The sequence below is a fragment of the Rhinolophus hipposideros genome, assembly GCF_964194185.1.
Source record: "Rhinolophus hipposideros genome assembly, chromosome: 6".
In the NCBI taxonomy this organism is placed as follows: Eukaryota; Metazoa; Chordata; class Mammalia; order Chiroptera; family Rhinolophidae; genus Rhinolophus; species Rhinolophus hipposideros.
The window spans coordinates 97,431,452-97,459,004 of NC_138052.1; the positions used below are offsets into that span (position 1 = coordinate 97,431,452).

Consider the following 27,553-nt stretch of genomic DNA (forward strand, 5'->3'; position numbering starts at 1 on the left):
GGATCGGGTAACCGAGGCACTAATGACTCCACGGCGCTCTCAGAAGGCAGCCCCACAGAAGGTGGGAGCCATGTACGCTATGCTGCTGTCAGCAAACTGAAAGCTGTGGGTCTCTGACGCCTCTCAATTGCTAGCAGGTTTCTCTCATTGCACCTCATTTGCATCTGGGACATCAATTAGCATGTTTGTTGAGGCTAATTGAATGAAACTCAATCATAGCTCTTAATTGCTTGACTATGTGAAAAGAAATCACATTAATGCAGCTAATTAAGTGTACGGCAATAGATGCAACATAATTAGGAGCAAAATATAAAAAACAAGGGACGGCAAAGGTGGAGGAGCAGGGTGGCAGGGGGACATGCGGCGGGTGCAAGTCTATCCACGCGTGCCGTGCGGGACGGGTCCCTTTGCTCTGGCGCCGGCTTGTAAAAAATAATCCGCACACCGAGCATGGACAACTTGAGAAGGAAAATGCAAATCGGTTTGCAATTACTACTTTTTCAAGCTGGTGAGGGGCAGGGGATGGCACCTCTGGGGGGGCCTGGCTCTTGAGTGGGCCCCAGGGACTTGTTAAGTGCTGTTTAAAAGTACTTGGCTTTGAATTACCCTCATGCCTTGTTAAAGGGTTTCTTCCCCTTTTATCTTAGATCAGCGTTTTCTGCAAGGAACCGACATGGGTAGTATCTGTGACATTTGCATATCAAAATCAAGTTTGCTGCCTTTATTTTACCCAGGGAGGTCCCGTCTCAGACCCATCCGGCTGCATCATCCCACTTCTGAGGAGGCCATGTTGCTTCGTGCTTGTAGCTTTAATTCCTCCCGTACCGGGCTGGCGAGGCGAGGCAGGGAAAGGATGAGTTCTTTCAGCAACGGGAAACTCAGCATCCTTTCTCTTAGGAGAAGCTGGAAGCCCCAGACTTGGCGTCATTGGCCCACCTATTCCTGGAGTGCCACCCGGACGGGCTTTTAGGGATCGGGACATGCACTTTGTGACGTTTTAAAAAAATTGTAGTGGCTTGAAATTTAAAAGTTGCCAAATTTATATTCTGATCTTTTTAGGACTAGGTGTGGTGAAACTTCAGCGCCTAAATAACTCAGGCAAGAGAACAGATCGTTGCTTGGCCCATGCTGGGCCAGGGGTAAATGGGATCCCTTGGTGCGTTCAAACCCTAAGCGCAGACACTTGGTAGATTTCCATCATAATTTTAAATAAAATGTCCTGGTTATTGTATGTTAAAACGTGCCTATTAAAAGAGCACACGCTGAGGCTTAGTCACTATCTGATTAGCCTCATTTTAGAGCCCATAAGCAATAAATGCTCAATTACACTCCTGTTATTGTATTTTAATTTGTTAAGAATTGGCATTAAAGAAGAAAGTTATGGCAAGTTGATATTTTTAAAGGAGTATGCAAGAAGGAGTTCATTATTTACAAGCCTTCACTTTGGTTTGGAACTGGGATTTGCATCTTTTCAATGTATGTCACTGGAAGTAAATGAAAGATGCTCAGGAAGGATCATTTCATTAAATAACCTTGACCCTTAGCTCTACACTAACCAACATCCCGTTTCATCTTTGCTGTGCTGCTCATACCCCATGCTCAGCACACTGAGTCTGCCGGTCTGCCTTGTCCTGCAGTCTGATAATAACTTTCTTTACATCTTTGGTCCACATCCTTTCAAAACCACAGCTGGTTTTTCAGTCGGTTATACTTGGCGGAGTTTTCCAAGCATCTTGACGTCCATGTGGAGTCTTTAGTCTATCCCGAATTGTATCCAGCCCTTCCCTCCCCGAAAGTCGCAACTCTCCTCCATCATGGCCAGGGCTGAGCCCAGCCAGCCTGCCTGGTGGACGTCAGGGCAACTCCCTTCCAGCCGCCCCTGGGAGAGGGAAATCTCACTGCTCTGGCTCACGGTGGGTCCGGCCTCTGCTACCAGCGTCTAAAGCTGCCATCTGCTGTGGAGGGCGCAGCCTCGCCCCTCCCTCTGAAGAGCACGGCTGAATTTGTCCATCGTGTGGCTGGTTTCCATCCTGTCTCCATCTGTTCCTCCGGGCCTGGCGCTGGCTTTCTGAGCTTCTGTTCTGCCCTAAGATTGGCCATCTGAGGCCTGTCCTTAGGAAGTCACCAGCAACCCTGAAGCGTCTTTCCTCGGGGATAGTGCTTGGTGAACCTTGTAGGATTCTGTCCTCCCCAGCAGAAGTCTCCCCACCGTGGCCCCACCGTGTAGTTTCTCTGCCTGCCCTTCCTCCTCCTGTTGAGAATTCTTCCACCCTCTCTCCTGAGTCTGGGTAGGCTCCCATGCTGTAGCACCTCTAATCACGTCGGTTTCTGGGTGAGGTCTCCTCTCTGGACATCAAGACTGGCCCTCCCTCCCACAGACAGCAGAGAGAGGCCAGCTGTTCCACACTCTCAGTCCAAGGAACCACGCTGGGTTCCTTCCTCCGTGTTGGAATCTTGTACTTTCGGTCCTTTCTGTGTCACTCCTGCTTTCAGCTAACTTCCTGCCTCTTGATAAACCAATGGCTGCTTCTCAGCTACTTCAGCTATGAGAATGTCGTCCTACAAGTAAAAGCCCGACGGCCAATTTCCCGGAGGCCACTGGGATCCTTCTCTTGGCTTCCATGCCGCTCTCTGGGTCCCCTGAAGCTTCCTCCACACACTTTGGCCGACTTCCCTCATTCCTCAGGCTGGGGTGTCCACCTTTTGTACTGTGCTTCTAGAACTTCATCGGGTTCTCTCTCTGCATCAGTTAGCTAGCTGGTCGGCAGTTATGAGCAAACAGCCAACTTTTCGAACCTCCCTGGGTCCCTTGCAGCCCACACACCGGTTGATTCGGCAGTTCTTCTAAAATTACATTGACATGAACTTAATTGCTTATACTAAATATGAATTAATTGGTTTTTCCCTTTATATTCTAAAAGGAATTCACAAAGATTCTGTAAGAATGGACCTGTTTATTCCATTCCCGCTTAGTCTTAGAACACTTGAAATGTTATTTACACACGAGTGATTTAGACTATATCCTTGTGTAACATACAATTTCAACTTAATAACGTATCTGTGGGGACAAGGGGATCATTACAAAAATGCATGGAGGGGACGATAACTCCTAATTTGTCAGCAGGCCCCTCACCCTGGCTCTGAGTTGCCTTCTCTTGCCCCGCCCACCCACCCTCCTTTAGGTAACGTTTTACCCCACACTAAGCTGTTTGGTAGTTGTTGAGTGACTGCACAAAGAAGTCACTGTCTCCCTGTGGCTCTCTGATAATTGCTACTCATTCGCCTCCAAAGCATAGAGAAAGCAAGATACTTTGAGTACAGTGAACCCCTTGAGGAAAGAATACTTGAGTGCCAAGCAATGTCCTTACTGTTTTAACACCCAGCTATTATATAGCCAGCCGTGACTCCATGGTTTTTGAACACCATACCACCAATCCCTCACCCATCTTTCTGGTCTGAATAAAAGGCTTGAGTTTTCACCTGACTTCCCTCCAGACAGCCTCAGTCTTCTCTAGATGTGTCATCGTGTTGCCATTTGAGAAAGAAAGGTTATTGCAGAATAATTCCTGCTCCATGGAATTATAGCAAAAACGTACAGAAAGAGCCCCAGTGTCCGATGTGCCAGGTAATAAGCATCAGTTACAACAACTATGATTTCGTGTCTGTACTTGTTTTCTCCAGCTGGTTTCTAATGCCCTTTGATGGAAGCCTCTCCTGTGTCTCCTCGTATTTCCAGGGCCTGGGTTAGTTCAAGACTCAGAGGCAGAGCTCTGACTGCAGTATAATGTTGGTGCCACCAGTACTGTAATAGACAGATCCAGACCCCATTATTTTTGAGGCGCTTGCCACCATGGAAAGGACATAGGATTACAACACGTAATGTGTGCTAGAACGTCTTGTCCTAGATTGGAAAAGGTCTTATTTTTAATGTCTCTTGGATGTTTAACATTTTGAACAGGATTACATGCAGAATGTTCACGGTAAAGAGATTGATCTCCTGAGAACCACTGTGAAAGTCCCGGGCAAGAGGCCCCCGCGAGCCACCTCGGCCTGCGCGCCCATCTCCAGCCCCAAAGCCAACGGCCTGTCCAAGGACATGAGCAGTTTACACATCTCACCAAATTCAGGTAAGCTTACGGCGAACACCTCAGGTACGACAGCGGCCGTGGGCGGTGCTGGCTGGAGGGCGCAGTTGAGCTTTTTGGGGGTTCCATGGAGACTCGAACCGTTACGGTGTAGGTGAAGGTTTAGAAGCCTCATCTCTTCTGTGGAAGGTCCTTTTCCTCTATACCTGCAGGTGCCGTGCCTGCCAATAAGCAAACGGTGGAACTTTGAGTCACAGCTGCACAAACCAAACCACTGGGTTTTCCCAGGCCTGGGCAGTTCAAGTAGAGTTTTACATGTGGTTGAGGATCTTAGGGCCGTCTGAAAGCACCTGAATTAACTGTTAAGGTGACAAGGATTCGTATGAACTGATTGGTAGTGAACAAGGGTATAAAAGTGGAAAAGCCATGTGGAGCAAGATAACCACTGGGCCTATGTGAAATTTATATTCTGTCCGCTTTGTATTGTAACTGTTAAATCGTTCTTTAACACAGCATTTGTTTTCTTTATTCTCTTTTGAGGGAGAATTTGCTTTTTAATTCCGCATCAGAGAAAGTTAGTGGGTTTTTTGGGGGGTTTTTTGGTGTTTTATTTTTTTCCCCAAAAAGAGATGTGCATAGAAATTCCTGGCCTTTGTGTGCAATTCAAGATGACGTGTTCATATTTGGTGAAGAGTCTTTGCAAATGCTGCTGCTTTGGCTTTAAGCTTCCATGGTTACTCACCAGAGAACAGGTGTGGAGAACTACTTGAGCCCTCCCCGTGACACACTCAGGCTCCTCCATCATGTACAGTCTCTTCATGTGTTTCTCCAGCAAAAAGTCTGTTCTCTCCGACCGACATCCAATCTTTCCGTAATGAATTTCTGTTCACAGTGGTTTCTAGCATACGTCTCTGCTTCTTAAAGATGCTGCTTTTTTCCCCTTTTTGAAATGTTAAGTGCTCTTGAAAAGGGAAGCTGCTGACCCCACGGTTCTGTGGCATAAATGACATTGGGTGGAGAAAGTGGGGTCTTAAAAAGGAGCAAAACACTGGGGTCCGGCAGCCTGATGCCAAGGAGCATTGGGCAGGTGACTGGCCTGCCTGTGTCAGAGATGGCAGGTGGGGTAACACGTGTGAAAGTGCTGGAGAGCTCGTAAAGGACAAGACAAACATCAGCTGTGTTACTAATCAAAATAAAACCAGGCTTTCTGCTAACGGAGACATCAGTTCCTTCCAGAAAGGTGGTGAGGTTATTTTGCCTGGTCTCTTATGACCTGCTGACATATCCAAGGCATCTGAGGTACACAAAGCATCCTTTTCGGGATGGTGTGCTGACTCTGGGACAAGAAGTGCCCAAGAAACAAGTGTGCTCATAGTGAGGACAAAGCTGATGTCTTTATTTACTGTGTATTCATATATTCAAAATATGTTTACTGAGCACTTACTCTGTGCCAGGAATTGTATGTGCTGTGGATACTGGCCTCCACAATTTATATATGAGGCCGTCACTTTATAACCAGCTAATTGTCCACTTCCCCTTCTAACCCATCATGTCACATGTAGCTATTTATTTATTCAAGTCAGCCAACATTCATGGAATTTCTGAGGTATGCTGGGCACAGTTGTGGGCCCTGGGGACATAGGAGAATAAGACAGAATCCCTGGCCTCAAGAGTCTCACCCTCTGATGGGGACAACAGCTCATAGTAAGGCTACGTGCAGGGTCAGCTCTGCCCCAGGCTGAGCTGGGTGTGAAGAAAGGATGGGCGTTCGCCAGGCACCCAGGCTGAGGGACGAGCTCCAATGTTTTGAAGTGTTGGACACGTAAGATTGGGAGTTTGAGCCTCATTTTGAGACTTGTGATCTTTAGTGCTCAATTGCCACTTGTCATGCTAAGGAAAATATAATGTTTGATAACAAATCGAAAATCCAAAATGCTATGTAAACTGTATAATTATTCCATGGAATGGGTTATGCCATGGGCCTCTGCTAAGGGAGTGAGTTTGTGTGCGCTGAAGGCTTGTTTTTCAATGCCATTTTCATTTTCTTAAAGACTTGCTGTTGGGCATATGGGAGAGTTTGGAACACAGTTGAAATTCCTTTTCCATGGTCACACACACCCTCAGTTTATCACAACACAGCCTTTCAACCCCACGCCAAGACAATCCCCACACAGGGAGCCCGGCCAGTTTCCCTCTTTGGGTCACAGGTAGAGGTGCGGAAGTAAGGGTGTGACATTCGCTGGAGCAGATACCACAGCTGTTTCAGAGTTCTGTATTACCTGGAAGCGTTTGTTTCTTTTTATGCTTTCTTTTCTTTTTTATTTGTTTTCCTACATCAATGTTACTGAGTTAGATCAGTGTTTCATGCCTTCCCTTCTAGTACCTTTTCCACTCGCATAGACCTGATACGTGCATGTGACGGAATCTTTGTACATGACACTAATTATTGTCTTACAAGTCCATACGTGAAGTGAGTCCGTCAGTGGGCATAAACGTTTATAAGACTTTCGATCCACATTTCCAAATGAATTTCTAGAGAGGTTTTATATACCGTACCCTTCCATCCATAAAGTGAGTGCCTGTTTCACCCACACACACTTGCTAGCATTGCTTTAAGTAGCATTTTTAGACTCTGTGCTAATCTGACAAGCAATGAAAATACCTCGTACTTTGTTTATTTGGATTTCTTCAATTATTGTGAGGGTGAACATATGACATGTTTATTGATCCTACCTATTTCTTACGTCATAGTTGTTTAGCGATATCTTTTGTCTGTTTTTGCTTGTTTTTTTCTTACTGATATGTGAGAACTCTTTGTATATTGAGAATGTTAACCTTTTATAATATATTTTGCAGAATTTTCCTGTTTCTCATTTACTCTTTATACTTTATGGTCTTTTTTACATATAGAGGCTTTCCCTTTTGAATATATAATCAAATCACAAGTCTCTTTACTTCCGTGGTTTCTACTTTAGACATTTAGAAAGCCTTGAATAATTTTGAAATCAGATCACAATTCATATACTGTATATATATATATATATATATATATATATATATATATATGTATTTCTGAGTTTTACCATTTTATTATTTTTTCCTTTTTAAAAATTTAACCTCTAATTCACCTTTAATTTGTGTCCATTACATGTGATCTAATTAAACCTTTTATTCAAGTAGGTAACTAATGGTCCTTTCTCTCTTTGCTGAATTGTTTCCTCTCCCTGTTGATTCTGTTGGTCCCACTATTGTGCAGCTAAGTCTCACATAATCAAATCAGCTGTGTTTCTGGGCTCAAGAATCTCTGCCCTTGGCCTGCCATGTCCACATGGTCTTACCTGACGTGGACCTACCGCACTGTCTTAGATGTGTGACCCACTTTATATCTGGTAGTCTAGTACAGTTTAACATTACTCTCTTCTCCTCCGGTTTTCCTTGGCAATTGCTACCCATTTCTTGTTTCCAGTAAATTGTAGAATAACTTGAAATTTCCTCCTTCCCCATCAAAATTGTGACTCTGATTGTCATGGTTTTTACCAATTAATTGTGGAGGAACGGAAATTTTACCATATTGAGTTTCTCACCATGGAACACAATTCTTTCCCAATTTATTCAAATTTGTTTATATCCCTCAGAAGAGTTTAACACGGTTCTTCATTTTGCTCCTTTATCTGTCTTGTTAATCTCTTCTGTTTATATCTCTTGGTGAATTGTGAGGCTAATCTTTGGGGGGTTTGTGGGGGTTCTATATTATATCATCTAATTGGTATGAAATAAGAAGACTGCTAATTTGTGTATCTTCTGAGTGCAGGCATCTTGCTGAGCTCTGGTTAGTTGGAATAGCTGTTTGGATATTTCTCTTCATTTTCTAGTATACAGTCATAATGCAGTCCATATTTCAAATATTATAGTGCCGAACTGTGTGACAACGTTGACTTTGTTTCTACCAACCAAGTAAGGATTTGGGTATCTTCCTGCGCTGCTTCCTGTGTCATTCGCTTCTCGTTATGAGTCTGCTGTGTGCCCAGGCCCGATTAGTGCTCTGGAGATGCAGGGGAGCAGTACAGCACCCTCCCTCCAGGGGCCTCCCACTCCAGCGCAGGTGAAGGAGTCAGAACATAAACACACAAATAAGACCACTGAAGCTGGGGATGAGTGCTGACAGGACCAAGGACACAACTGGATAGAAAATCACTGGTGGGAAAGGGTCTTACATTATTTCTGGTTGGGGGGGGTGGGGGTTGGTTTGCCAGTATTGGAATGTCGACTGTCTTCCATACAATAATAAACTGTTGGGAATCTGATGCTCTTAATGTCATATTTGGCCTTGGGTGAGGAGGAGAAGAAAACACATTGTCCGAGTAGGAACTGAATCTTTACGATATTGCGTGACCTTACATGCTGATGACCGAGCCCAGGTCTCACTTTTGGGGGGATTGCAGCTTAACTAGAGCAGGAGAGCCGCTGTGAAGATGGGGTTGTTCTAAGCTCCCCAGCTGTGGACCTACATGCAGAGCTGGCCAGTGGCGTCCCCTCGTGGGAGGGCGGGGCCTCCTGATGGAATTGCTGATGCCTGAATGAGATGGGGAAACCCAGACCTCTGCACAATCACAGACAAAAATAAGTGAAAGGCAAGGAAAGGCGGCTCTGACCATGAGGGATGTCACTAAAGTGTGCCAGTCTGCCCTGCCCATGGACCCCACACGGTCGGGCTTAACCAGAACCCACCAGTCAACTTGTGCCCCACAGCTGCTCTGCTCCAAGGCAGCAGAGAAAACCCTTTCCTCTGTCTGATGAGCCCACATGGCCCCTTTCATAGGGGTGGACGAACAACCAACACATTTATGGAAAATGATAGTAAAAAATGGGAAGGGACCAGGTGAACAAAATGACAATGGATCCTGGAAGAGATACTTGGGGAAAGTATTTAAGAGGAAATTCTAACTGCTATCATCAGAAAGTTACTGTATCCACAAAATGAAACAAACAAAAGATTGTATGAAAAGTCACTGTATCCATAAAATGAAACAAACAAAAGATTGTATGAAAAACATGGGGAGTTTTAAAAAAACAAAGAGCTATTGGAAATTCAAGAAAAAGGTTTGCAAAAAAATTTAATAGAAAAATACTATAAAGAACACAGCTAAAGACACTGTTGGTAATCAAAGATATAACAGAAAAAAATATGCTGGAGGTGGTGAGTGACATGCCAGCGTCTTCCCATCTAAAAAGTCAAGTATCGAGATGGGGAAGAGAAGAAGCGCTGTAAACATGGAGAAAGTCCTGAAAAGCAGCCAAGATAGGAGAAGAGCAAGGTTATCTACCAGGGAAGAGAATTCTGATGGACTGTGGACCCTCGAGAACAACACCCCGTGCTTAAAGATAAGAGAAGAATTCCCTTCTAAGGGCAAATAATTTTGAACCCAGAAGCCTATGCCAAGCCAAATTATTATTAATTAAGTGTGAAGGTAGGAAAAAATGACAATCTTAGATAACACATAGAGAGATATAAATTTCCCTCTCAATGGCTTTTTGAAAAAATGACTTCAGCATCTACTCCAGCAAAAAAAAGAAAACAAAAGAAAGAGGAGAAAAAGAAGAGTCCAAAAGATATTATTGCAGCCTGTTTAATTCCCCCTTCCTCCAAGGTTGCATTCTCAGGGTACCCATGGCGTAGTCTGCCATTTCCATTGCTTTAGCTTGGAACTTACATTGCCTTAAATTGCCATTCTCTTGGGAATCTATCAGAAGTCATATTTTAGAAAATCTACCTAACTGTAATTTCAGGGTTGCTTCCAGAGAAGACAGTCAAATGTCCAAAGGTATTTTCTGACATGAGTTTTTGTCAAGCTGCTTTGGTAAAATTATATCCACATGTGATGGAAGGCAGAGTTGTATTAGCTCTGACAATCATTTTGACATTTAAGTAGAGAGCAGGAAAACATAATTGCAACAGTGGGGGCTTGGGAGCCAGAAACACTACATTGAATCCCACCTCCCCCATCTTAGGGCCTTGTGCAGATGTCAGTCGCTAAACCTTAGCTTCCTGGTCTTTAAAATGGAAAAATGGTTCCCACATCTATTCTTATGAGGATAACTGGCTACCTGCCTTTCCCAAGCTTCACCCAAGGTGAGTCTTCAGAATTGTACCAGGAATGGAATCCATCACAGTTGTGCTCAGCACTGATGAAGGAAAGGAAGAGGGGAGAGAAATTATGTGTTTGAATTAATATGTTAAATGCCATACAGTGTTTCCATAGCCTTTGAGTAGACGGAATGGATTAGGTTTAACAAGCCCGGGCCCCCAACAGACAGTGTCCCCCGCCTGATGGTAGCCAGCCGGCAGGCGGGAGGGAAGGAGGGGTGCTCTCCGGGACTTTGCAGGATTTCCACAGAGTACGCTGTCCCATCATCCCTATTCTGGCTTTCTTCTTAACTCCTGATTGTGACATTTTGTTCTGAGATGACAGATATCTTCTTGTCCCTAAAGTGTGTCTTTGTTGGGTTGTTGCGACTGTGAATGTGTTTTTATCCTAACCAGATTGATGCTTAGACCTTTGTCACAGGAAACCTTTCCTCCTCCTCTACCTCCCCTCACTTCAAGCCCCCGGTGGTTTCAAAATATTAAAGCCCTCGGAGGGTTGAGGCTGCATTTCCGGGGATGGGGGGGCGGGGATCTCAGTGTGTTTTGAGTATTGAACTGCCGTTGACATCTAAAGTCTCAACCATGCTGTTTCCCTCTACACTTCAGTAATCAGGACATCCACCAAACCCATAAAAAACCAAACTAATAGCATGAATATTCAGTGACCTAGAATACTAATTATTGTCATGAATATTAATGTGATCGGACTTGCTTTTTCCTCTCCTCTTTCTCTCCCGTCCCCTTTCTCCCTCTCTCCCTCTCTCTTTTTTTCCACTTAGCCGGCTCTAAAGATGGGTCATAATGAGAGCATTTAAGAGGGAGCGCGCTCTCCGCCGTGACAGGGACGGGGGTAATAAGGAGAGCCTGATTAACGCGGTGCACTTGGGGGAGAGATGAGAGGCTTCACGTGGGCCTGTTCGGGGGAGGCAATGAGACACTGGCGGCTCTGTTGCTGCTCCCGGAGATTAATGAGGCCTAAGAGTGCATTAGGAACAGTGACAAAGGTTTCATCTAATGGGCTCAGTCATTTTTCCTTTGAGTGACAGACGCACAGAAGTAATTGGCTGTGCAGAATGGCAGCTCATTGGCGGTACTTAAGGATACATTATCCCCGTTGTGTGGCCCGCAGAGGCTGTTTATCAAAACTGCTCACACTGCAGACGCCGAGTTGCTGAGCTGCTGTTACAGTGGTAATAGCTATTAAAAAAAACAACGCCACGTCAAAACTACATCCGTTGTCTCACAGAAGCAAAGTTTTTCTTTGTTTAGTTTCAAATGGTCTAGAAAACATTTTAATAACTCCGGAGTCTGTTCCGTGTGCCAAATGAGCTGTGCGTGTCCCCATGTGTCCCCTCCCGGTTTGTTGCATCGCACGCCGCGTGCTGGAACCTCCGAACCTGGGGTGTCACCCCTGTCTGCCCTTGTCACCCGTTCATTGCCCACACTTGGGGCTTTGTTTACAACACTGAATCTGATGAGGTAGCCATGGGCCACACTTGCTAGAACTTGGGGAACACTTCTCTAGAACTTGGGGAACACTTGCAAGGGAAGCCTTCTTAGTCGAGAATTATTTTGCTGAAAGGTAATCCAAAAATCAGTACTATGTGATGATACCTGCTTCCTCAAACTGGGTTTTACTGGAGTAGGTTGACACGGCTGTTCAATAATTTATTATTTTTAGGGGGTAAAAATAAGCGATTTATGGAGTTTCTCAGACTAAAATTTCAGGAAGTTAGCTACCTCTGAAGTCAAGACAGAGAGTTGTGGTATCTTCAGCTTTTATGAGAAATGCATTCTTATTGTTAGTTATTTCTGTTTATACGTTTCTCCCACTGAGACTCTGGCAAATTTGTGTTACATTGTTTCCATCATTAAATTGTAAGCTCTTTGAGGCATAGGCCATTATTTCTCTTCCTTTGTCTCCCTCTCCTAGTTTTGTGACCTAGCAATTATTTTTTCATTAAGTAAATATTACTGAGTGTCACCCATTATATGAGATGTAAGTGATAAATATTGAGAAGTATTGTTTGCTTTCTCTCAGATAACAGTGCCTTCATTGTGGCGTTCTGTGGTCAAGATCATTGGGGTTACAGTTCGAGTACAAATCAGGATCATGCTTTCCAGTTTAAGGAAACCTTCAGTTATTTGAACTCTGACTGGGAGTGTACTTTTCTGTAAAAACAGATGAAAACAACTTGATCCTTAATGATTTTAGTTAAAAACATTAGAGGGATGGCAGAGTACATCTCTATGGGAATAGAGAGCCCTATAAGTAAATAAAAATTTGCTTTAGAACTTTTTTCTTCCCCCTCTCAAAAATGTGTGTTTGGTGAAGAAATAGTGTTTCAGTTGTTGACATGATGCTTTCCAGACCAACAAAAGCAGCACAATAGTCAGCGTGGGAAGGGCTGTAGGAGAGGAAGGTGCTGAGACGGTCTCTGTGAATTGTCCCAACAGCCTGCAGGGAGGCAGCTGACGGCTGGCCTGGGCCTTGGTGGAGCTGAGGCCTCGGGAAAGAGCTTCCTGTGCTAGAGGCAAGTGTGTGATTGGCCTGCGTGCTACGTTTTCATTCCCACATTGGCAGAGGAGAGGTTTTCAGTAAACTACGCTAGTCATGGCATGTTGCTGTCTCCAAGCCTTGTGGCCTGTTGTTTTGCAGTTAACCACTCTGATAGAGAACGATCGACTTTCTAGAATACTTCTAATGAGAGGTAAAACCCACAGATATCCTGACCTACGAACAAGCAGCCCACCTACACCTCATCAGGGTCGCTTGCTCCCTACGTGGTTTCTCTATTCGCTTCCAAGACAATTTTGAAGGGAGAAAATGAAGCTGATGTGAGCGCTTCTGAGGGTAGAGCCTGTGACCACCTGGGCCTCTTCCCTGAAAAGGATTAGAAAATTCAGTGGTAGCCAGAGAAATCGCCCCTCCAAACAGTGCTGTCAAATCAAAGTGAATTTTGTGCAAAGCATTTGTCCCATAATTGCATTTGTCACATAAAGGAGAAAGGATATTTTAAAGATGGAACTGTTATGCTTGGCAAAAGAAGAAACTGAACAATTGAATTAGATGGTTGGGGGTATACTGCCAAATAAGAACCTAGACGACAGTATATGGGCATCTTGGACTTCATGTTTTATAAAACATTATCACTTGAATGCTGTAACTACATTTTATTACTTACAAGAAAATCCTTAGTGTTATCCTCCTTTTGTGTCGTGTTGCCACGCCTTATTATTACCATATTGCGTATGAATTCATTCATGGAACCCCTACTAAGAAATGGATTGTTGCTAAGTAAGCATTACAGAGCCATTGCGTTAAGTGAACGTAAGTAAACATCACGGTCTCTCCAGGCACCTGAGAATCTGTAGGCAAGTGTCCTCTACACAGATAAAAATGGGCCAGGTGAGAAGTGGAAGCGTTGTCTTGCAGTGGTGAGTGTTGTCTGTAGCCAGAAAAAGCAGATTCTGTGTTTGGAATAAATACTCAAACTTATTTCTAAATACAATCACTTAAATGAGAACTTACCTTCTGATGTGCTTCGTAGTTTCATCTTGAATTATACCAAACATCAAAGCGCATCCGTCCCCAAGGTGGAACAGTCACCAGAGATGGGATGTAGATGGGGGCCCTGGCCTCTCGCTCACCTCTCCGCACATCACGTTGTCCTTCATCCCTTGCCTGCATTGTGTCCCAAGCACATGATTTCCTTTCTTTGTCTCTGGCCTTTTATCAACTGTAGCTCTGACAGCGTGGGCACACCTGGTCATCATGCCTTAGGAATTTTGGAAAACTGAGTGGTAAGAGTGTCACTGAGCTGTCCCTATGCTGAGCACTGTACAGTCCATGTGTTCAGAAAATGCCATCGAGTGAATGAGTGTTTGGGCTCATGCAAAGGGATGGTGGCTACAACACTAAAACACAGATATGAGGCAAACAACATGAGCAGCTGATGCATGAAGAGACACCACCAGGAGAGAAACATGAGTGAAATACTCAGACATTTTAGGTTATAAAGTCAAACAAAATTAGCAACGGTACCATTTTAAGCTTTTACTAAAAAAATAAACTCTCAAGAAAAGAAAAACCCACTCTTGGTACAATTCATAACTAACACCTGCAGAAGCTTTGCAGTTTACAAAGTATTTTATGTAATTTAAGCCATATGGACATATTATGTAATATTATGTAATTGAACCATATGGGCATATTATTATCATTATTATCAACATTTTGTTATTAGTATTATTATTATATCCATTTTACAAATGATGGAGTGAATTGTTTTCAAGATACCCAGGTTCCATGTTCTTTTAGCCCTCTGGTCATTAAGAAAATTAATTGGAAACACATATATAATGAGTCAGAAAGACGTTAATGCTGTTTGACCCAGTAATAACTCTTCTGGGATTTTATCCTAAGAAAAACATCTAACAGTAGATGTCCTTTGCAGTATTGTTCATAATAGTGAGAAACTGGAAACAACTGAAACTATCCAAAAGTAGAAAAAACTATAATAATAGAGATTATCTACATTAAATTAGTAAGATGTCATATATTTAAAATTATTGTGAAGATTATGGGACAACTTGGAAAATGGAAGGAAATCATAGTAAAGGAGTATAATGTAAAATTACATCTTTTCTATGGTCATAACTAAGAACAATTTATGCTGTGTTGATATAGAGATGGTCTGTTAGATGGGATTTTTGTAGATCTCTAACTTATATTATGTTTATATCTTTATAATTTTGCAAGAGAACCTCTAAGAAATTTGTATGGCAAAATAGGCTCCCATTTTTTCCCTTGGCATCATAATTAGAATAGGGAGAAAATAACAGCGAACTGTCCAATTCCAGGATTTTAATTCTGAACACAGTGTTGTGTTTAGCAGTAATTACATTTATCATTACACTGGTTCTGGACTCGGTACATTCTTTTTTTCCTCTGGTAAACATGCTGTGGAAAATATCTAACAAAAAAATCATAGTCGTCTGAGGAAGACAAGATTTTTATCTCAACAGTAGACATGTCGAATGGCACACTTTCACAAAACAGGTGTCATGTCATGCAGAGGCCTGGACACCTGTACCTTTAGAAGAAAAGGTACTGAATGTGTCCTAGGACCACATCCTCTCGGCCTGAAACCCTGGTTGCCAAATGAAAGGCCGATTTCCAATGCAGTGAGGCAAAGGGGCCCTGCTCACAGGTACTTAAATCATCGTATCTCACTTTTTATGGCAGTGTTGTGAATTGTATGCTTTTGGCGGTTACAGTTAGAGGACGGAACAGATGGTGAAGGCCCAGTTTGAAGTGACATGGCCGTTGGGAAGGCTCCCATCATCCAGTCCTGATACCAGCAAACCTGCTTTTCCCAGGAGCATTGCAGGTGTCCTCACACTCTGAGCTTTCATAACTGTGGGTTGGAGAAGCATAAGGACAGAGTGGACTCTCAAAAGGAGTCATCTCTATGTTTCTAAGGGCGAGGCCTCCGAGGGGAAGAACTATCACTCCTATTCCTGTAATCACGATTTCTTAAGTTATAAAGCTCCACAATAGGAGTAAATATTTCTTATCAACTCACTTGCTCGTAGAATACTGTTTGGGTTTTTCTCTCCCCCTCTAAGGACATGACACTTCAGTATGACTTACCACCGAGACTTGCTGCTTTTCAGGCAATTGAACCAACAAGTCAAATGCCGAGGATCGTTTTCCTCTGTAAAGCCCGAAGGAAGGTCAAGTCTTGTTTGTACGGACGAAACTCAGGAAGTGCAGCGGGCACAGTTTTGTATCTTAAAAGACAGGATTGTTGATGAATCTTTATTTGAATGCAGTGAAAAGCCTATTTCAGAGTATATTTTTAAAAATCAGAACAGGCTATTTTTAATATAATAAGCCTATAGCTTGAAAGAGGAATTGTGTCTTTGATGTCATTTGGGGGATGAAAACATTCTTGCTCAATAGAAAACCAGCATCTTTTTCATGCGTTTGAGATCAGTTCAGGCAACATACTGATGCTCATTCGAAGAAAAATGCCGTATTCACTTTGAAATGCAAATTGTTTAAAGAAAAAGAGCTTAGGGTAGAGGTAAGTACCTTTTCAAATCAACTCTGACACTCTAGGGCTGTAAGTAGAGCTGAAATGATTCTTTGCGAAGAATCTGGCGCTTCTGACACATGGAAGCGTGTGCTTGTCAGGGCGCCCAGTAAGCACACATGCCAGGGAGATGGCACAGGCTCCGGGGATTAGCATGCTAATGGAGCCGCCCCCTGCTAACCAGGCCGGCAGCCCCCAATCCCTCGGGGGTCTTTTTTTGTTTTTTAGTTTCAGGCGTACAAAACAATGCAGTAGTTAGACATTTCACCCCTCACAAAGTAATAGCTCCCCTCCCCCCATCTGTTGCCCCTCTGGCATCGGATATATCTATTACAATTCCAATGACTGTGTTCCCTATGCTGCACTCTAAATCCCAGTGGGGTCCTTGAGGAAACACTTTTGCTGAGTTCAGAATGGGCCAGGAAGTTGACTGTGTATTTCACTGTCATGCAGATAATATTTGGGGGGGAAATACTGAGACGGCACCAAAGCGGTCCTGTTATGACCTGCTTCCAACGGACACCAGTGTTCCCTGCTTTGGAGGGCTGGCCACTCTTTGGGACTTAATGCTGCTGAAACTATCTCCTGCCCGACCCGACTCTGTCACTCGGACTTCCTGACCTGACGTCTGCATTCACAAACCATTCCGATGACCTTGGGTGGGAGGGGGTAAAGAATTACTGATGTCATGTACACATAGAAAGTGCAAAGTCCTAAGTTATAGCTGAGTGTACAGGCGACCCGCACAGATCGAGCAGCAGGTGGCCAGCAGCCCAGGAAGCGCCATCCTGTGGGCGCCACCCTGTCATTGCCCACCTGTATCCACGCCACACACGCGAGCGCGCGCCCGATCACCATGTGATTTCTCACATCGGTCCGTGGGGTTGACTTTGAACTGTTGGATGGGATCAGAACACTTGGTGCTCTCTCGTTTGTCTCCTTTGGCCCCACGTCATCTGTGATATATCTGTGATATTTGTCTTCTTGTGGCTCGTGTTGGTAGTTCTTCCGTTCTTCCTGCTGTGTAATATCCCATCGTGTGGATAGACCACGTGGTCCCCCTGGGGGTGGACATTCCTGACATCTCCAGTTGGGGCTGTTCTGCAGATGCCGCCATGAACATTCTTGCACATGTCCTCTGGGGTGTGTGTGTGTGTGTGTGTGTGTGTGTGTGATTTCAGTTTGGAGGATAAGAGAAAACAAGGAATCTTGAAAGAAAGAGAGAAAAAAACCCATGGGCCGTTCTGTGAAGGCCTCACATTGGGTGAGTCAGAATAGCTTTTGGGGTTGTCCTGGGAGACACGTCCTCAGAACCCCAAGCTTAGCAAACCCCAGTCTTTTACGATGGGACTCAAGCCCGCCTGCCCTCCTCTGAAGGAAGTCTGGTCCTGAAAAGACCATGCGAACAAAAGGGTGCGGCGTCCGTGCCAGCAGACGTGAAGAAGCACTTACCCCGTGGAGCTGTTGTCAGCAGTGGGTGGGGTATTCTGGTAGGTCAGGGAGAGTGGAAGCCGGGGATGAGGACGATGAGGGGAAGGAGAGCATGGAAAGTACCCCCGTCCCACCCTCCGGGAGTCCACAGCCCAGCCCCACCCCGGGGGAGGCGTGGGTGCCATTGGTTTCCTCCTCAGACCTACGTCTGCCTGTTGAGCCTGGCTTAGCGCTGGCTGAGTGAGAACCAGCTGCTAGGTCTGCCGCCTCTGCTCCAGGAGAGAAGACGTTCCCGTCTGGCTTTTAGAATCTCCTCCCTCTAGGAAAACACAGACATGCCTGCAAAGAAAGGGGTTTCCAGCTGTGTGCTGAGAGTCCTTCACCCCTTCTGCCAGACCCCCGCTTCCTACCTTCTCAGCCGCACTAACAGATACGTGTTTAGGTGGTCACCTGCTGGGGAAGGAAACAGGAGTCTCTCTCCTGGGCCTTACTATGGCCATGGGTCAGGTCGTGTCGGGGCTTCTCTCCGACCATGCGCCCCTTGCTTGTCTCAGGGCATGCCCACGCCCTGCCCTGCGTGTTTGGGGTTGTGACTCCAGTCCTACTGGTGTTTGGGGTTGTGACTCCAGTCCTACTGGCTGTCTTGCACCTGGGATTCTAATGGCTGACTAGCTAGAGCTCAGGGCTTTTCTTGAACACACTTTTAATCAGGTACAGGTGTCAGTTTGATTAAACTAATTAATATAGTGACCCCAGAGCTTTCTTTCTTTACTGACTGTCGGTGGCCGACTGGGTTGCAGGTCCCATTCGTCCCTGCCGGCTGCGGAGAGAGAAGCCAAGCCCGGGCAGGCTGCTCCAAGCGGCTCAAGGACCCATGGCATTTAGAACTGCGTTTAGCCACCACTTGCATCACACGTGGTCTTGACCTTAAGGTCCTTAGCTCTTAGGAAATCAGACAAGTCGTGTTCTCCTTTCACAAATGAGAACTCCACATTCTCAGCCTTGCTTAATTACTTGTTAATGAATTACCATTCAAGGATGAATTACCATTCAAGGAAAGAGTAGCCCTGGAGTACTTAGAGAATAAAGTGATTTTAGATTTGCTTGGAGGTATTTTCAAAAGGGGCAACTCCCTGTGCGCTCACGTATCGGGCAGATATTATTGGATGCCTCCATATTTTAAAAAATGGAAAAACTGGAGGCAGGGACAGTGTTACTTAACCAGTTAATTAGTGACCTTCATTCAGGAACAGAAATGAAATTCCGCGTTAGCCTTTGCAGGGGTGTGTGTAAAACTAAGCATCAGAAATAGTAACGTAAAATACTGTCATTAGATTTTAAGTCTGTCTAGTTATTAAAAATATTCACGAAATATTTGGAGGTAGTTGGTTTCTTTGACTGATGCATTGACTCAAGTATATAGAAATGCCTCCAAGTGTGACCACTGGCCCCAGACTGTCCACCGTGGAGGGACATGCTTCAGGGGCCACACCAAGCCAGCACGGTGTTATGGCCCGGCCCACAGACCACCGGTTTGCCTGGAAGTTAAAACTTATGTCTTTGCATTGAGTGAGAGGCAAAACCTGTTTCTGGATCTGCAAACTGTATGTTTAAGGCAGAAACAATATTTCTTCCCCTTCACAATTTTTTTGTTTGTTTTCAGTTCAGTAAGCGTATTTCTGTATCATCCCAGAAAATGTTATTGTTTCTTTATGTCCCACTTAGTCTTTTATTATTTGATTGTCAGGAAAGTTTCAACTGAAATTAAAATAAAGTGAATGAGTAAATAAAAAAGATTTACTCTCCCGAGAGAAAATCGGAAATGTTTTACTTCTGAAATGTGTTACTTCCACGCATATTTTTAGAGATTTTGTAATTTACATTAACCAAAGACCAGGAACCCGGCGGGTGGGTAATGAGTGAAGTGCCGTGGGCAGGGGGGCAGTGTGTATCTTGGATTTCGCGGTGTAGGCTACAGTCCTACAGACGTTCAGAGGTAGACAGACAGTCCCTGACGAACGATGGTTTGACTGACAAGTTTTCGACTTTAAGACCATCCAAAAATGATCCACTTTCAGTAGAAGTTGTACAGTTGACCCTTGAACAACATGGGTTTGACCTGCATGCATCCACTTACATGTAGGTTTTTTCAATAAATACAGTAAATGGATTATATCTTCCTCATGACTTAACCTTTTCTGTAGCTTACTTTAAGAATACTGTCTATAATAATATGACATACAAAGTGGGTGTTAATCGACACTTTATGTTATCGGTAAGGCTTCCAATTGACAGTGGGCTATTACTAGTTACGTTTTGGGGGGAGTCAAAAGTTATATGCAGATTTTTGACTGCATGGGGGTCGGCGTCTCCAGCCCTCACATTGTTCAAGGGTCAACTGTACTTTGAATTTGAAATTTGATCTTCTCCCAGGCCAGTGACGTGTGGGCCAGCCAGTAGTCTCGTGTCAGTCACATGGCGCTGCGCAGCTTCCGTGAGATGATTTTGCCCAAGGGTAGGCTGATGTGTTTGAGGGGCAAGGAGAAGCTTGATGTTCAAGTGAGGTGATTAAATGCATTTTTGACATAATATTTTCTATTTACGATGAATTTATCAGGACACAACCCCATTGGAAGTCGGGGAACATCTGTAGTCGGCACAAATACAGGCCCATGGCTGCCAGATATTGTCATTTTCCAAGTGATGCCAGAAACCACAGATTCTTTAGATGAACTCTCCCAAATTAATTCTACTTTTCAAAAGAGGTCATTATCCACTAAGTGAAAACGCATCTGTGAGCTCAACCTGGACTCCCGGACACATGTCTCTGGCTCTGTTTTAAAATTATACTTTCATAAATCTGTATTCGTATGCACACGCTCATTTGGCCAGAATTGAATCATGTCGTTTCTCTTCAGTGCAACAGTTGGGAATTGAGCGTGGTTGGGATAAGAAGACCCTCACGAGCCGAAGAGCCCTAAGAATCGCCTTTCTGAAGGATTCCGCACAGCTGTCTGGGGTTGGGGATGCATTCTGCAATCAGACAGCAGGGCATGCAGCCTGGACTGGCGTTTCTGCACCCCAGAGATCCCACTTTGCTTCCTTGGGGACCCCCTGAGGAGCCAAACCCCAGAGCTGCTCAATGGCACGTTAACGTGTGGACTTGTGCTTGGAATGTCATGTGACGGACAAACCACCAGAAGTCTGAAAACCAGAGGACCAGCCCCCGATCCCCGGTCAGCAGTGCTACATGGTGTTGCATGGGCGTGTACATTAGGGAGGCGGTTTTCCTTTTCCTGCAGTGGATATTTGGCCTTGACACGCGGAACTTGTCAGCTTAAGACCACTTGAAAATGTCACGGGGTCCTGAGCCAGGGTTCAGGGTGCCGGGTTGTCCTGTGTGCGTGTGGACATTGGTTTCCGGATTTTGCCTCAGGCAGTCGGGGATAGGCACGCTAGGATAGCGCTCTGCCTTTGAAGGGCCGGAGGTCAGGTTTGTACACTGGTCACCCTCTGGGAGGGCGCCCCCCCCAGAGGGCACGGACAAGGGGCGAGGCACAGTGGGCCCCAGCAGTCTGGCATGGTCCACTCAACCACAGACAGTGAATTTATTTTTGTTTCCTGAGGCGTTTTGGCCTTCTGTGCCTAAGCTGGTATAGAATGAGGTTTTGTGGACAGATTTCCACACTTACTGACTGGCCAGAGGTCCGAATGGGCACTGTCGGCAGGAAAGATTCGTCTCCTTGACATTTCACTCTACGGAGGTGTCCCCTGGGCAGTTCCGGCTTGGGGCACGGCTTAGCAGTGGGTCACCGCTTCGAGTATCTTCTCGTTTTCCATTGGTCTCTGTCCTTCCGTTTTCCTTTCATCCACCCTGAACGTGTTAGCAGCACTAAATCCTGTGTCGCCTAGGGGTCCACGGGATGGAATGGGGCAGGAGCCTCGTCCCAGAATCAGCTCTGATGGGCGGGTGTGGCGGATCAGGGTCCCCACTGGGAAGAAAAGGGCCAGGCTGACAGCCTTTCAGAAGGATTTCTTTCCAAAACAATTTAGAACTTAATTGGCTCTAAACTAAAACAATGGGAGGAAAGTTAAAAAAAAACCTAATACTTTGAGGTGCTGCATGGAGCTCTATGGAACTAATTCACTAGCAGCCAGGTACGTTCGGTTGAGCTTCAGACAAATGCACGTAATCATGTTTCTGAGTCGACAGTTGGTGTGCCCAGATAATGCTTCATTTTGATGTTGAGCAGCTGATTCGAGTCCTTGCGTGCCCCGTGGAGTCGTGTTTCCCCCCGGCGCGCGCCCCGGACGGCCGAGGTCTCGTGTCCTGCGGCCTCCGCCAGGCTAAGGGTGGACCTCGGGTGTGAGCGCCCGCCTTGCCTCCGATGCCGCCCGGGGACCGGGCGCGTCTCACCGTGGAAACAGGCCTCTGGCGCACACGCCGCCTCCCACCCGGGACCCGCGTCCGCCCCGGACGCGCTGACACGCGGGGCCCCGCGGGGGCCGTTCCCGAAAGTGGGTCCGTGTCCGCCCCGCTCCCCGCGCGGATGTTCGCGCGCGCTCGTCGCGCCGCGTGGGGCTGGCGCGTCCGCGTCGCCGCGGTGTTCACGTGCTTGTTTGTTCCTAGGGAATGTCACTAGTGCGTCTGGGTGTCAGATGGCGAGCGGCGTCGGCCTGGGCCCCTTCGGCAGCCGAGCGGACGGCGGGCAGCAGCGCTCCTACTCCGTCTCCAGCGCGGACCAGTGGACCGAGCCCGTGGCCACCGCGAACTCGGCCGTCAGCAGCGGTAAGAGGCGCGGCCCGCGGCCCCGGCCGCCTCGGGGTCCGCAGGCGGAGGCCACGGCTGCTCGCGCCCCGAGCGCGCCGGCTCCACGTGCCCTCGCGTCTCACCTGCCCTCCGTGGAGCGCCGTGTCCTCCACGCGCTGGGTCGCCCACGCCAGCTCTCGTGTTCCTCTTTGGTGCAGGGAGGAGTCGCTGTCCCCCCACCTGACACCTTGGGAAACTGAGGCCACAGACAGGACAAGGGCTGACCGGCCCAGGGTCCCGTGCCGGGGAAGGCAGGGCCGAGAGCACGGCAGGCTCATTCCCCGATCGCACGTCCTTCCCGCGGGGGCCGCCCTCCCCCTTAGTGCGCAGTGTATGCTGTTTGGGGGTTTTCCACCAAAGGAAAATGCATCATTCTTTCTCATCCATTTTCCAAGGTTCCTGGGCACATCCTCTAAATTTTGGGTGGTCTCACACCCCCATTTTCTTGGCAAGTGGGGGCGGCCCCTTGGGAAGCACACGTGCACGCCAGAAACTGTTGACATACATGTGCAAACATGAATTATGCAGCGTCGGGGCTACCCGGCTCCCTGCAACACGCTTTGCCTGTGGTATTTTGTCTGTGGCCTGTTCACCGGTATTTAAAGGAATTCCCACTGTTGTCATCTATCAGACAGGGTTTTAGAGTAATTTTAGCATAATTTGTTCTAATTAAAAGATTCAGCATCAGGTCTTCCCTGTAGACCCACCAGCTGCTGCTCAGGACGTTTGCGTTGGGTAAACACCATCCGTATTTCTCGTACTGCACGCTCCTCCCGTCCTCCAGCAAACGCTGCCACGCGGAGGCCTTCAGGAAAGCCAGCCCCAGACCGCAGGAGGGGGAGGCGTTGGGGCCATAGCAGCGGGGTCCCGGGAGGCTGGTGGCTCGGAGCACACGAGGATGGTGCCCAGCACGCTCCAGCTCCAGGACGCCTTCCTCATTCTGAAGATGCTCCAGTACAGTGAAGGTCTGCCTGCATCCTCTTCAGACGCGTCAAGGCTTTCCACCTTTCATCTGAAATCATGACGATCCTGTGAGAAGCCCAGAGAAGGGAGTTCTACGTCACTGGAAATGAACCACCCACCGCTGACTCCCTTGTGATGGGACATACGCGCATTCACAGCCATGGCCGGCCCCAGAGGCCCGGTGGTGGGCCTTCTCATCCCTCATTCAGAGGCCCCCACCTGCCACCCAGGAGGCTTTGGGCAGGCAACCTTACCTCCCTGAGCCTCTGTGTTCTCACCTGTTCAATGGGTGTGTTCTTCCCTCCTAGGTGTGTAGCACTACGCCTGTTCTGTGTCTTCCGTACTGAATATCTACTATTTTTACCATAGTTACTTTCTTTAGGAGCAAGCAATTAATACATTTCATCATCGCATTATCAAATACTTTGAAATGCTTTGATTTTTCCATTAGCATCAGTATTGCTAGCCGATTGGGTTTATTCTGTCACCACCATGCTGTGAAGATGTGCGCCGGTGTTTGAGGGTGGGAGGAACCCAAGCTGGCCTTCCCAGAGCCTGGTGCATGCCCCGCCTTGGCCCTGCCTTGTCAGATAGCGACCTTCTAAAGCCTTTCTCCTCTGAGACTTGCTGTGTCACGAACACAGCCTGGTTAGAGGGTTAGTTTTTAGGTTTGTTCCTCATGTGCTGCAAGAATTATAGTTGGGGAGGAAGAAGGGGGTTAGAAGAAAAAATTCCTGAAAGAAACCATCACCCTCAATCTTTGCCTTCCCTATGCTCAGGATATTTTTATAGAGAAGGCTTTGGAATCAGCATATTAATCTACAATCCCTCTCTACTGGCTTCCCTTCTGAACAGTTAAGTCTTTGGTAAAGGTTCGCTAGCTAGCTTTCCCTGTACTTCGTAGCTCTTTGTGTCCGGTTACGCGTGTCTGGTTATACATGTACAAGGTAGGCGTCGCCACAACACCAGATTCTAAAAAGACGTGACTTCCAGACCCTCGCTTTGGTTGGACATGTCTTCCCACAGAAGTTGTTTGCATTGGTCTACACCCCCATTTCTATGAAGTACCTGTGTGAGACAGGTCGCCTATGTACGAATGCCGTTTTTGAATGTCCAAACTGATTTCTCATCCATGAACGCCCTCAGCCATCCGTTCTTCATTCATATAGCATGTTTGTCACAGCTTTGAACCCTGACCACAGGAGAAAAGAAACAGGTCTGTGCCCCTGTATAAATCTGCTGTGGGATCTGGATGGAGAAATTTAGAGAAAGCCAGGACGAACTTGTGCGTGTCGCTTAAGGAGTGATGGAGTTAATCAAGGCAAACTTCCCAGAGAGACTCAAACTTGAGCGATACTTAAAGAACCAGATGGACTTTTTTTGTGCAAAACCGCAGGAGGAGGTTATTATAAGCATTGAGGCAATTTGGACAAAGACTTGGAAAGGAGGTGAGGGAAAATGGGACCACCGAGGAGCTACAATTAAGTGAAAGGTGTTCGTTGGAGTGCCATAAAATGAGAGCTGGAGAGAAGGAATGAGTATAAGAGGCCAAAATTGCAAAATTAATTAGCATATTTTAAAACATACAGCTGACATTTTAAATAGCAAAATCCAGAATCACTACAAAATGTTACCCAGAAGTATGATTCCTGCAGTTTTTCGGGGTTCTTCCTTCATGCCTGTATTTTGTAAGGATTGATGGAATATCATACACAAGATATTGTTGGAAAGGAAAGCAGTCGTAGTAATAATAGTAAGCTAATATTTATTGAGGACTTCCTGTGGATTATATCACTTGATCCTCAGGGAGTAGGCACTGTTATTGGTCCCATTTCACAGATGGGCAGACTGGTACATAGGATTCAATATCACTTGTCCAAAGCCACAATCTGATAAGGCCAGGGATAAAACTCAGGTGGCCTGATTCCGGCCTTAGGTCTCCTTGGGTGCTTCTGAAGGTGCGCCGCCCGTATGGCCCCAACAGCACCTCCTGGGACCTGGCTAGAAATGCAGAGTCTTAGGTCCTATCCCAGAGCCACTGAATCTAAAACAGCACGGGCCCAGGGACCCGTTTGGTAACAAGCCCCTCCATGGAATGATGCTGCCTGCTGAAGTCTGCAACCACCCCTCTTAATCCGGTGCATGGACCAAGCAGTGTCGGACAGCCCGTGGAAGTTAGCAGAGTCCCAGGCTCCACCAAGACTTACTGGCTGGCTCAGAGCTGCATGTTCCCAAGATCCCCGGGCGACTCAGTGTTGAGAAGTCTTCTCTGCTTGCGGTGAGGGTAACATCCTGGCCACCATCCCTGCCACCACCTCTGATTTGTCAAGTAGCCAGACCGGAGCCCTTTTTAATGACCATCAGGGCACAGGATCTGTCGAACGACTTCAAGAAAACGCGTTTATGAGTGGATTTCAGGACTTCGACTTGGGCATCAGCATTCCCTTCTGTACTTGGAAGACAACCACAAAAGAAACCAATAGGGTTAGGAGCTTTCTGCTATGCTTTTTCTTTTCCTTTTTTGGGTGCAGTTGGTACAAACCCCACCCTCTTTTTCTTTATCTTTTTTTTTTTTTTTTTTTGGTCATTTTTATCTTTTCCCCTGAGTCTCCAGTGTGGATATGGAAGTCATAAAAAGCTGACACTGTGCTCGCAGCAGGGATGGGAGAAGCGAGGCAGCGTTTGAATTCAGATGCCCATGGATGGGAGAATATGCCTTCCCATTGTCACATGCCTTTGTTGTACAGCATAATAATAATAACAACATTGGGGTTCCATTTTTCTCTGCCCCCTTTTCCACACTAAATTAAGACTTGGGCTCCAGAGAACTTTTCAAAGTCTTCCCCTCTAGACGTACAGGTACCGTGGGGGTTTCTGTCTTTCAAGCATGTGTGAGCAACTCCTAATTAGATAGATCACTTTGTAGTGTGCAAAACTACAAAACAGGAGGTTCTCGTTAAATTAACGGGGGAAGAAAGGAAGAACCCATTCTGTGCAGTGCAGTGCCCCACTGCTTTATGACTATTACTGTTGTGAGGTTTTACATTTAAGTACCTGAGGTTTAAAATGAAATGTCTAATATAATTTGGCGTTGCTAACATGAGACCCGCATCTGCCCTCAGAGAAAATCCAGACAGCTCCGTTCAGGGTTTTAAATGGCCGTCTGCCGGCCTGCAGGCAGCGCAGAGGGTTGGTCCCTCTTTGACTGAAGCACCATGGGCAGCTTAGCGTAATTTTTTAAATGCAGAAACATATTCATCTTGGGCTTCTGCATGGAAAAAGGCTGTTCCCGTAGTACATGAAAAATTAATTTTTTTACATTTTTTCTCACTCTCCTAAGTGTTTGACAGAAGTAATTTTTGCAGCAAGAGAGAATAAAAACTGGTGGCTGTAAATTCCTGTCCTGGAACCCCTTGTGTAGATTCTTTATGGACCCGGAATTGATCTACATGTCAGAGCCTGTTGTGGTTTAAACTGTTTATCACCTCGATGGCAGCGGTGAGCTCGTGAACACCAACTTATAATCCTGGCTGAAAGAAATTGGTGTTTGCAGTCAATGAAGGGGCAGCTTAGCGTTATTGATAGATTCAGAACAATTATCTCTGCAGCAACCATTGGCTGAGGGTTTTCTTGAATCTTGTTGGGAGGCTGTGAATTCTTTTTTTTTCTATTAGTGAATCATTTTTTCCGTAGGTGTTTCTCTAGAAGTCCTAGCCAAGAGTTAGCCTTGCTCTAGGTAGGAGGGGACCCCAGGGGGTCATCTGTAGCACACTTGCTTGTCATATCTCACTCCAAGGCCGAGTGCGTTTTCAGACACATCACACCTGGGCCAACAGCGCAGCCCAGGCCAGAGCCCCCGCACATCTGTCTGCATGCATTGCCCAGCGTCTCAGCAAGCCTTGCAGGCCGTCTCCTGTCTCCCGTCTCCCAAGAGCGCCAGCCTTGGCCCCACGGCCTCAACTGTTGCTGTTGCCATGACAGCCACGCTCCCCGCCCCTTGACTGTCAGGTTGTTCCAC

The 27,553-nt window shown here is 46.3% G+C and overlaps 1 protein-coding gene across 6 annotated transcripts in view; it reads left to right on the top strand.

Moving 5' to 3' along the window:
* AGAP1 (ArfGAP with GTPase domain, ankyrin repeat and PH domain 1) overlaps window positions 1-27,553 on the top strand; it is a 521,440-nt gene that overhangs the window by 339,818 nt on the left and 154,069 nt on the right. For 4 of the 6 annotated variants that reach the window (XM_081051870.1, XM_081051871.1, XM_081051872.1 and 1 more), the window contains 2 exons: window positions 3,959-4,127; window positions 22,393-22,551. In XM_081051870.1, the coding sequence (XP_080907996.1) occupies window positions 3,959-4,127; window positions 22,393-22,551 (328 nt within the window). The remainder of the gene's footprint in view (window positions 1-3,958; window positions 4,128-22,392; window positions 22,552-27,553) is intronic. The other 2 variants (XM_081051873.1, XM_081051874.1) reach the window with 1 other exon arrangement.